The sequence below is a fragment of the Arachis hypogaea genome, chromosome 2 (assembly GCF_003086295.3).
Source record: "Arachis hypogaea cultivar Tifrunner chromosome 2, arahy.Tifrunner.gnm2.J5K5, whole genome shotgun sequence".
In the NCBI taxonomy this organism is placed as follows: Eukaryota; Viridiplantae; Streptophyta; class Magnoliopsida; order Fabales; family Fabaceae; genus Arachis; species Arachis hypogaea.
The window spans coordinates 90,895,128-90,906,536 of NC_092037.1; the positions used below are offsets into that span (position 1 = coordinate 90,895,128).

At 28.5% G+C, this 11,409-nt stretch overlaps 1 protein-coding gene across 1 annotated transcript; it reads left to right on the forward strand.

Annotated features, from left to right (window-relative positions):
* Positions 1-291: 291 nt before the first annotated feature.
* Positions 292-8,989, forward strand: LOC114924793 (uncharacterized). Its single transcript, XM_029290366.1, has 14 exons — positions 292-298; positions 421-504; positions 583-752; positions 879-1,021; positions 1,120-2,039; positions 2,125-3,342; positions 3,483-5,144; positions 7,248-7,507; positions 7,618-7,885; positions 8,020-8,116; positions 8,281-8,327; positions 8,454-8,538; positions 8,637-8,769; positions 8,885-8,989. The coding sequence occupies exons 1-14, from the start codon at positions 292-294 to the stop codon at positions 8,987-8,989; spliced, it is 5,199 nt and encodes a 1,732-aa protein (XP_029146199.1).
* Positions 8,990-11,409: the final 2,420 nt, after the last annotated feature.

An 11,409-nucleotide genomic window follows, 5' to 3' on the forward strand; every position in this document is an offset into this window, starting at 1 on the left:
AAGTTTTTTCTTTTTGATTTTTTATGTAGTTTTATTCGTGATAAAATTTTATATTAGTTAATGTTGTGGTTCATAAATTTTTTCGTCCAATTTATTGTTGGTTTCTTATGCAGTTACTAAGGCAAGAGTTGTAACTCAAGCAACTCAATTTAATTATTGTAAGTGTTTGTAATTTGATTAAATATATTGTTTTAAATGTGCATGATCCAACATTTTTTTGTTTTTGTTAATTTATTATAATCTTTTTCAATATTTCTAGCTAGCTGTCTTCCAACAAGTTCATCTATTACTATGTCAGGTAGTATTATAGTAAAATTTAAAAAATTTACATATATTATATTTATTTATTTTCATTAAATATAATAATTTATAATTTTCTTTCTGATTAGGATTTTTTTTAAATTGTCATTTTATTAACAGATGTAATTGATCCTTCCATAAGTATTAGACCTATAGAAGATGATATTGCTGATCATCCGTTATTTGCACAAAGTGAAATGCAAGGTTATATTAATTCTTTATTTATTTATTTATTAAATTGAAGTTTTAAAATAATTTATTTCATATTTTTTTTTCTTTTAGAATGTCTTGATATCGGTGATCCTGATTGTGCATGTGTTTGGTGTGGAGCTGTTTTTTGGTATTTAGAACGTGTTGAAAAAGATTCAAGACAAAATCAACCTATATTTTCTGTGTGCTGTGCTAAAGGGAAGGTTCAATTACCATTCTTACAGAGAGCACCAGATTTATTGGTTAATTTAATTAATGGTACCGATGCAAAGAGCCAATATTTTCAAAAGAATATACGATCATACAATAGTATTTTTGCATTCACATCATTTGGAGGTAAAGTTGTTAGTTCTATTAACAATGGTCAGGGTCCACCCCAATTTATTGTTAGTGGACAAAACTATCATAGAATTGGTAGTTTATTACCCTCAGATGGTGAAAGACCTAAGTTTGCACAACTCTACATTTACGACACAGTGCATGAAGTTAATAATCGACAAAGTATTTTTAGGTATGTTTTTGTTTAAATATTAGCGCAATGAATATTATAAGATTGTTATTATTATTCATTTATTCTATAAATTTCTATAATTTTGTTTATTTTTTCAGCCATGGATCAGATGTGGATACAGAATTGATTGTTAGTCTAATACATATGATTGATGAACATAATGTGGTAGCAAAGTCATTTCGAAGAGTTAGAGGATTCTATGAGGATCACCGATCAGAAATTTTTAGTCTTAGATTGTTCTCTCATAGATCTTTTGATCGAAGAACATATAATTCTCCCTCTTGTGATGAGATTGCTGCTTTGATTGTTGGTGATTTTGATAGTTCAGATCAAGGGCGAGATATTATTCTTCGATCTATAGATGGCCAATTGAAGCGAATTTATGAAACTCATCCTTTATACTGGCCATTACAATATCCTTTGCTTTTTCCCTATGGTGAAGATGGTTTTGAGAATAATATACCTTATAGAGGTGTTCGAACTATAAATGTGCGTGGAAGAAGAACTAAAGTTTCTCTGCGGGAGTTCATATGTTTTCGGTTACAAATTAGAGAGACAGAAGAAAGCATTATTCATAAAGCTAGAAGATTGTTTCAACAGTTTGTTGTTGATAGTTTTTCGATGGTCGAGTCACAACGACTTTATGAGATACGGAAGAAACAAAGTACTATACGTGGAGAATTTTTGAGTGGAATTGAAGAAGCTATGCAGCATGGAGATACAGAAGCTTCCTCAATTGGTACACGTGTTATTTTACCTTCTTCTTTCACTGGTGGTAGAAGATATATGTTTAACAATTGTCAAGATGCTATGGCAATTTGTAAGCATTTTGGTTATCCGGATCTATTTATGACAATGACGTGCAATCCAAATTGGCCTGAATTTCAAAGATATACGAGTGTTGATGGTATTCCAATTGCTGAGCGTCCAGATATTTCATGTCGAGTTTTTCATGCGAAAATGAAGTGTTTATTAGAAGATTTGAAAAGTGGTGTTTTCTTTGGGCCACTTAATGCAGGTATGTGCACCTGTCTCATTTTTTCATTGATTCTTGTTTTTTTTTCTAAAACTAATGTTTTTTCTTGTCTAATCTCTTTTTTCAGGAATGTATACAATTGAATTTCAAAAGAGAGGATTGCCGCATGCACATATTTTGCTTTGGCTTGATGGGAGGAGTAGATTGCAATCAAGTGAAATAATAGATGAATTGATATGTGCGGAGCTGCCTAATCCTGCAAAATATCCTCTGCTTTATGATGTGGTAACAAAATTTATGATTCATGGTCCGTGTGGTCAACTTCGGTTTAATTCTCCTTGCATGCAAGATGGTAGATGTTCTAAGTTTTATCCTAAGCAGTTTGTTAATGAAACTTACTTTGATCAAGAAGGATATCCCATATATAAACGGCGTGATCTTGGTGTGACCTATAAAACATATGGTGTTGAAGTTGATAATAGATTTGTTGTGCCATATAATCCGCTACTTTTGATGAAGTATCGTGCTCATATTAATTTGGAGTTTTGTAACAAATCGAATGTTATTAAATATTTATTCAAATATGTTAATAAAGGTCCTGATCGCGTAACAGCAACATTGGGTAATAGTAATATTGGGAATCAACACTCTCACGCAATTGATGAGATTAGAGAATACTTTGATTGTCGGTACTTATCTCCATGTGAGTCTATTTGGAGGCTTTTTGCTTATGATATTCATCATCGGTGGCCATCTGTTCAAAGGTTAAGTTTTCATTTACCGAAAGAGCAACATGTTATTTTTGATGATCGTGACTCAATAAGCTCAGTTTTAGTCAGGAATAGAGATTTGGTTACTATGTTTATTGCTTGGATGTTAGCTAACAGGACCTATTCGGAGGGAAGACATTTAACATATGTTGAGTTCCCACAACATTTTGTTTACATTGTTGACAATAGAGAATGGAGACCACGACAAAGGGGATTTTCAGTAGGCAGGTTAAGTTTTGTTCCACCATCAACTGGTGAATTGTTTTATATGCGCCTATTACTAAATGTGCAAAGAGGCTGTACAAGCTTTAAGAGCCTTAGAACAGTTTGTGGCGTGACATATAATACATTTCAAGAAGCTTGTTCATCGTTGGGTTTGTTGACTGATGATAATGAATTCATTCAAGCTATTAAAGAAGCTGCTGAGTTAGGTACAGGTGCTCAACTTAGGCGATTATTTGGAACTTTATTATTATCAGGTTCAATGAGTAGGCCTTTCTCTGTTTGGAATCAAACTTGGATGTATTTATCTGAAGATATCCTTTATCATAGAAGACTCCAGTTACAATATCCAGGTATGAAAAGAAAATTTTATTCGTTGGAATAAAATTTTAAATAATTTTTTATATTTATTGTGTGATGTTATATTATAATTTAGATTTTTGTTTATAATAAGTAATAAAATATAAATTCCACTGTATGAATTTTTTTATAGGATTAAGAATGACATCTGAAGAGTTACAGAATTTTTGTTTGGTTGAGATTGAGAACCTTCTTCAAAATAATGGTAAATCTTTGAAGGATTATGCTGGAATGCCAGTTCCTAATGTTAACTCAATATCTCACTTTTCCAATTCTATGTTGGTGCGTGAATTGCAATATGATATCTCAGAAATGCAGAAGCAACATGATGCATATTTTCATCAATTGACAGTAGAACAGATGAGCATATATCATAGGGTTATTAATTGTGTTTCAAAAAAAGAGCATGGTTTCTTTTTTGTGCATGGTTTTGGTGGTACGGGGAAAACATTTTTGTATAAAACATTGTCAACTAGATTGCGATCTGAGAGAAAGATTGTTATTAATGTTGCTTCAAGTGGTATTGCTTCTTTATTGTTACCAGGAGGTAAAACGGCGCATTCTATGTTTAGTATTCCTATTGAATTGAATGAGGAATCAGTTTGTAGAATTAGAATCAATTCACAAAAGGCAGATTTAATTCGTCAAGCAGCTTTAATCATTTGGGATGAAGCTCCAATGACAAATAAGTTAGCATTTGAAGCTGTTGATAGAACTTTTCGAGATTTAATGAAGATTGTTTGTGCTTCCAATGAAAATTTAGTTTTTGGAGGGAAAGTCATTGTTCTAGGCGGAGATTTTAGACAAGTTTTACCAGTTATACCTAAAGGTTCACGTGCTGAAATTGTCATGGCTTCAATAAATTCTTCTTATCTATGGAAGCATTGTGAAGTGTTTAATTTGAGTAGGAATATGCGACTCGAGAGTGGTATTGAAAATTCAGATGTCGATGAGTTAAAATTATTCTCAGAGTGGATTCTTCAAGTTGGAGAAGCTCAATGTGGTATAATAATTAATGATAGACATTTTGTTCGTATTCCTTCAGATCTATCGATTCCTATTACTGATGATCCAATTCATGATATTGTTTCTGCAATATATCCAAATATCTCAGAGAATTCAGCTGATTCTAGATATTTTCAAGATAGAGCTATTCTTGCTGCGACTATTGAGATTGTTGAGGAAGTCAATGATCATATTGTTAATTTACTACCGGGGGAGATGACAGAATATTTGAGCTCAGATAGCATATGTGGCAGTGATGCAAATGTTGACATTGACATTGATTGGATCAATGTTGAATTTTTAAATCAGATCAGATGCTCTGGATTACCAAATCATTCTTTGAAGTTGAAAAAAGGTGTTCCTGTTATTTTATTGAGAAATATTGACCCTGCTGGTGGATTATGCAATGGTACTAGACTTATTGTTCACAGTCTTGGAAGAAATGTGATTACTGCAGATATTGTTTCTGGTAGTAATGTTGGGGATAGAGTGTTCATTTCCCGAGTAAATTTGATTCCAAGTGATTCTGGTTTACCTTTCAAATTTCAACGTAGGCAGTTTCCACTGGCATTGTGCTTCGCAATGACAATTAACAAAAGTCAAGGTCAAACCTTATCAACTGTGGGATTATTTTTACATCGTCCAGTTTTTTCACATGGGCAACTTTATGTGGCTATATCACGTGTGAGGTACAAAAAGGGATTGAAAATTTTATTGTGCGATGAGAATAGACCAGAGGACGACTTGACAGAAAATATAATATTCACAGAAGTTTTCAATAAAATTTTCGGTAAGTTCTTTTATTTTCTCATTTGAATTTAATCATTAGTTTTCTATATTTTATATCTTATTTCATTGAATTTGTTGTTAAATCCTACTAAATTGTCAAATGATATAATTGAATTTATATTTTTATATTGTAATTATAATGTTATTATAAAATAAATAATTGTAAAAAAATCTTTAAATAAAGGTTACTATATATTTTATTTTACTTTTGTAACATTACGAGTGTATTTGGTTTAGTGTTTTGAGTTTTAAATTAAACTTTAATTTTGTTGAAAGCTTCTTTTTTTATTTTTAAATACAAACATGCCTTTAGTCTAGCTTATGTTTACCTGAAAATAAAAATTCTAAGTTTTGTATTCACTTTTTATTATTAAACTATTAATTAAAGAAATTTATTTTATATTTATCACTTTTCTCATCATGGTTTATACAATGAATTTTGTTGTTTTTTTTCTTTTTATAACTATGTCTCTAATACTCCCTGATGCAGAATTATTATTTTTTGGTTATGTGAGTTTCCTTTTTTTATTGTTCTTTTTATTTATTTTTGTATGGAGGTCTTTTTTTAAACTTTGTAATGTAATTCTATTAATTTCATTAGACAAACCAAATTAAATAAAATAAATTTTTCTAGAAGTAATATTAGAATCATAAGTACTAAAAAATTATAGCCAAAAGAGTACTAAAAAGTACTGAGAATATTAGAAAAAGAATATTAAAATTTATTTAAATATGTAAAATAAAATGAAAATATTGTATAAAATAATTATTTAAATTTATATCTTTTTCAATAATTTTTTTTATCTAAAATAACATTTATTTGACCAAGGACACATTCAGAAATCTTTTGAACAGGGAATCGAAAATTAAATATTTAATAATATTTATATAATTAATATTGTATTATATAATTGATGATATTATTTTTTTATTTTTTAAAAAAATTATTAATAAATGCTATATTGAAATAGAAATTTCTACTAAAAACTAATTTTTATATTTGATATCATTCATAATAACAAAAATTTTAATTTTTATCCTTTATTATTATAAATAATGTAACATGAATGATATAGATCAGTTATTCGAATATTTTTAGTATATGCATTTAAAATAATTAATTAACAAAATATGTAAAATATTCATACTAATATATAATTTAATATGTAATTATTTCAATATTATGAGAAAATAAATAAATATTGAAATATTTTAAATTATATATATATATATATACTTTTTTTACTATTTAATTAGAATTTGTTATAAAAATCAAAGTCTTTTTTATATGATAATAGATTTAAAAGTTAAGAAAAAAAATTAATAAGATACAAGGCACAATAAAAAAAGAATTCATCAAAACAAATGGTTAATGAAAAAAATAAAGAATAGGAGGAACAATTAAAAAAGATTTATTAATCAAAATGATTCGTCTAAAAAAATGTAAAAATATTTTAATTAGTCACTAGACTAACAACTTAATTTAAATTTAAATGTATCATCATATAATATATAAAAGTTTTAAATTTTTTGACGGCCATGACCCATGACCCCACTGGCCCCTTCTAAATCGGCATCTGTATTTGACTGCTATCTATTTTATACTAAAATTGCTAAACATAAACCAAATTATGAAATTAACACTAACTCACTCTTAATAAAAAATAATTTTGTAAAGTCTATTTTATGCAACCTCTTATTCACAAATTTCAATTCAAATACACACTATATTTTTGTCTACAATTATCATAAAAGCTTATTATTTATAAAAGAAAATATTAATTATTTAAAAAATTAAACATTCTTTTGTATGAGTTCACAAGAAGATGTATGTAATTATTTATTTTTTTTTTTTATAGATCAATAGAAATGGTACTATCCAACCAATTTGTTCTTTCCCAATATTTGATGGAGTGCCTCAGATGGCAGAGAAGCTGAGAAGGTACGTGTAGTCATATTAACTGTTACAGTGGCTAAACCAATGTGAGTTGGTGTAAACGTGTAGAGAAGGTTTTTCAGAAGAGCTGTTGATATATCAAATCAAAAAATTGAACTCAAGTGTTTGACTAAATTAAATTTATTTATTTATTTATATGGGACTCAGACTTCGAAGATTGGAGACAAAAACTATCAGAAAAAACTTCGTTCTTTGTTTCTCTTGCAAAGTCTTTCATAGTTCATACCTTTACAATCAAAATGCAACTTCAGAACAATATGGAAGACAAGGTTGATTCGATCAAGTGTATTACAGCATGGAAGGAATCGTGGAGGTTAAGAGTGAAAATTGTTAGGCTGTGGTTTTATACAGATCCATTAGCAGAAAATAACGAAAAATTGCTTCATATGATACTAATGGATCAAAATGTGAGTAGTTTTATTTTCATTTATATTCATATTGATATCAAATCTTTTGTTTTCATGTTTTTTGTAATATGAAATAATAATTTTTTTTCTTTCTTTTTTCTTGAGTTTAGCGGGATAAAATACAGGCTACCGTCAAAGAACCTTACATATCAATGTTTGTTGATGATTTATATGTTGGTGGTGCTTTTTGTATGACAAGTTTTTCTGTTGTGCCCAATATTGGGATCATGAAGATGACTCATCATCGTTTTAAGCTACTTTTTCAAAAAGGAACCACTGTTATACCAGAACCAAGTCTCCAAATTCGTGATTCTGGGTTCAGTTTTTGTTCAATGTTCGAAATACTTGAAAAAAAATCAGATTACCATTATCTAATAGGTATGTTATTATAATACTACTAATTTTATTTGTAAATTTTTTATTTTAATCATGTCGATATAAATGAGAATCGTATATGTTCCATCTTTTATTTATCTAATTTAAAGTTATACTATTATTTTTTTACTATTCAGACTTTATAGGAGTTATCACTTCGGTTCGTCACCAAACGGAAGTTGACTACTATGGAAAGAAGCTTAAGCTAATGATTTTGGAAATCTATGCTGATGGGTATTATATTTTGGAAAATCATATTCAAATTTAATTATTTTTTCTATTATATACCTTTTAGTTTGATGTTTCTGAATCCAAATTTTATAGGAAAAGGTCCAATGCAACGTGTTCGGAAAATGCTGTGATTCTTTGGATAATTCCATTCTGATGAAATTCGAAAGACTGCCTGTTATTGTGCTCCAATCTTTTAAAATCAAAGTATATGGAGGTTTGTGTTATAATTAACAAATGATTTCTCGAATAATTTTGTCTTAGGATGTCTAATCTTTGAATTATTCTGTAAAAGAAGTTATTGTACTTATATCTTTGTTTTATCTTTGGGTTTCTTATTCAGATGAAGTATGTCTACAAAATGTATTGAATGTCTCCGATATTCTTATTAATCCAGATTTACAAGAAACTGTTAGATTTCTTGAGAGGTTAGTTATTTGATTTAAATTTTTTCTCTGTTTTAATTCTATCTTTGAAGTTTTTTCTATTAGTATATAAATTAATGATTTATTGTTGTTATCTGTAGGCTTGATGTTGCTTCTTATCATTTCTTTAGCTTTAAGAAGAATATTCATGGTTCATTAGTTTCCTATATTAATCATGATTCATTCGATTGGAGGCGCATCCGTACAATTCAACTAATTCAACAAAAGATGGAGGTAATTTTTCATTTGTGTGGTTCATACCGTCGTATTTTTAACTTGAATTTATTTTTTAAACCAGTCTTGTTTGCCAAACTTTTATAATTTCATTTTATGTGCTCAATTCTTCCAGAATCCATTCTTCTTTGTTGCGGGTAAAATTAAACAAGTTGTTGGTGATGGTCATGTGGTCTTTCTCGTGTGTTTGTGGACACAGCATTCAGAAGCATTCACATGACAATTTCTATTGTCAAGTTTGTGACAAAAATATTGATAATGTCATTGCTAGGTATTTATTTTAAATATGTATAATATAACTCTGCATTGGCAAATCTGTTCTTGCTTTTAGCTTTTTTTTATACGTTTAAAATATAATACATAACTATTTTTTATGCATTTCCTTAGCTATAGAGTAAAATAATTGTGGAAGATAGTACTTCAAGTGGAATCTTTGTTCTCCTTAATGCTGCTGCAACTAATTATTTGGAAAATCTTGCTCTGTCGCTTTGGATCAGTTTCAGAAAGAGTTGAATGTGAGTTACGTTTATTTTTTAAAACAATCATCTATTTGTCAGTTTCAAGTCTTTATATTTAGTTCATTATGTGGTTTATATCTTCTTATTTGTGTATGTCAGGATTTTAATCATCCATTGCATCCTGCTTTTTTGAGCTTGTTGTTGGAAAAGAATTAATTCTCAAATTGAGTTCACAGAGTTAATTAAGGAAGAATTTGGTGGAATGTTCAAAGTTATTACAATACTGGATGACAGACAGACAGGTTTAGGGTTGAGTGTTGATTCACGTATAAATGTATGTTTACATTCTATTTGTAACTTTTTATATAATGCTTCCTTAGCTTCATAGATATAAATTTGTCAATTTTTGTTTGCAATGTATTTTTATTTATTTTTTATGTAAATGTACTCATTTGGTATTTTTTCTTTATACTGTAGGATACTTTTCAAGCACCTGCGTACACTCCAATATGTGAAGCTGATTTTCATTATTCTGAAATAGAAAATATACAAGTCGAATTCCATTTGATGCTTCTATTGATGCTAACAATATTGATGAGATGTTGCTGGATTCTATTTCAACTGGTTTCAATTGTGCAACTCCCGATCCAGTATATTCTAATATTTATTACGTGAATTTTTTTATTTATTAAAGAATTAAGAATGTTAATTGTTTTTTATTACTGCCATAAAAAATGAAATATTCTTTGCAAAAATTATCTATTGAGCAATTTTGTCATATTTATTGTTATTAATCATATGTTTATCTTTTCTAAAAATGGCCTCTGCATAGGATGTATATGATTTGTTGCTTGGATCTATAGTCTCTGTCATAAAGGAACAAAAATGGTGGTACTCATCTTGTCTTTGTGGTGGAGTTACTCGTGCAATTAAAGGATCATTTTTTTGTGACATGTGTGAACTTGAATGTGTTGATGTTATACCCAGGTTTGCACAAAGAGTTGATTTATCGTTTTTTTTTTTATTCCAATGATTTTTCAAATCAGTAATTCTTATTTTGTTCACTTACATACTTTTTAGATAATTTAAGCATCAAATGATCTTTATATATTCTTTTGTGTTTTATTATACAGTTACCGAATTAGGTATTATTTCATGCAAACGTAGCAATGTGTTTTGCTTCATGATCGTGAGATTATTCAAATAATTAGAAAAGATGCTCTGCTTTGCTAAATGAAAATCCCATTTGAAACAGGTTCATTTATGTTTCTTATAGTTTTTTTCTAATTTTTTAAATTTTTAACGTAGGCTGATATTGATTATAGAATAATTTTTCTCATTGACTCATTGTAATCTTCCTTCTTTGATTTGTTTCATTTTTATTTAATTTTTTGAATTTAGACTAATACTGAACGTAAAGTTCCTCCGAACTGGTAACTATTGATTCAGGAAGATTTTCTATTGATCTCGACTTGGTTCAGTATACAAAGTGTGTATATGTCTTCGTTTGTGATTATGTCACTGTTACTTTTTGAAGCTGCTGCTCCATCATGATAAAAGGTGATCGATGTAATATTTTCGATATAATCTTTTATTATATATGCTTTAGTTATTTTGCTATTTTTTTTATATTTAATTTGGTTAAATTTGGTTTATTTTAAATTTTATTTCAATTGTCCATTTTCAGAGAGGTTTTTCAGAATAAGTTCCCTGATAGTATTACTAAAAATGAAAAGCTGAGAGCTCATCCTCACGTTTGCTGACAATGATGATTTTCAAATTATATCAAATGGTGGATACCAAAGTATGATAAGTTTAAATTATTGATTCTTTTTAGAAGTTAATTTTTTTTATTACTTTCATCTTTTAATTAGTAATTTAGTTTCAAATTCTTTATTTTATGGTTGTAGGAATACTTCATGGATATTGGCTGTCTATCAGAACTGTTAACATGGAAAAAAGGTGTCTTAATTGTAATTCTTTTCTTACGATGTACAACTATTTTCATAATTTTATTTTAAGAATTGGGATTGGATTTTAAAAATGATTACTATTAGTTTAACTTTATTATATATTTGTACTTATTAGCATTTGATATTTTATTTTGTATAGATGGATGATTCTTTGTTGGATGAGGAAGTAGATTGTGCTAGCAGCATGGCTTTACCAGATCGTCTTTCTT

What these genes read in the sequence shown, in the direction of transcription:
- LOC114924793 (XM_029290366.1), top strand. An exon ending in AGATTACCATTATCTAATAG is followed by an intron (nt 7,886 to 8,019) that starts GTATGTTATTAT and finishes TTTACTATTCAG; the next exon opens with ACTTTATAGGAGTTATCACT. An exon ending in TAATTCAACAAAAGATGGAG is followed by an intron (nt 8,770 to 8,884) that starts GTAATTTTTCAT and finishes CAATTCTTCCAG; the next exon opens with AATCCATTCTTCTTTGTTGC.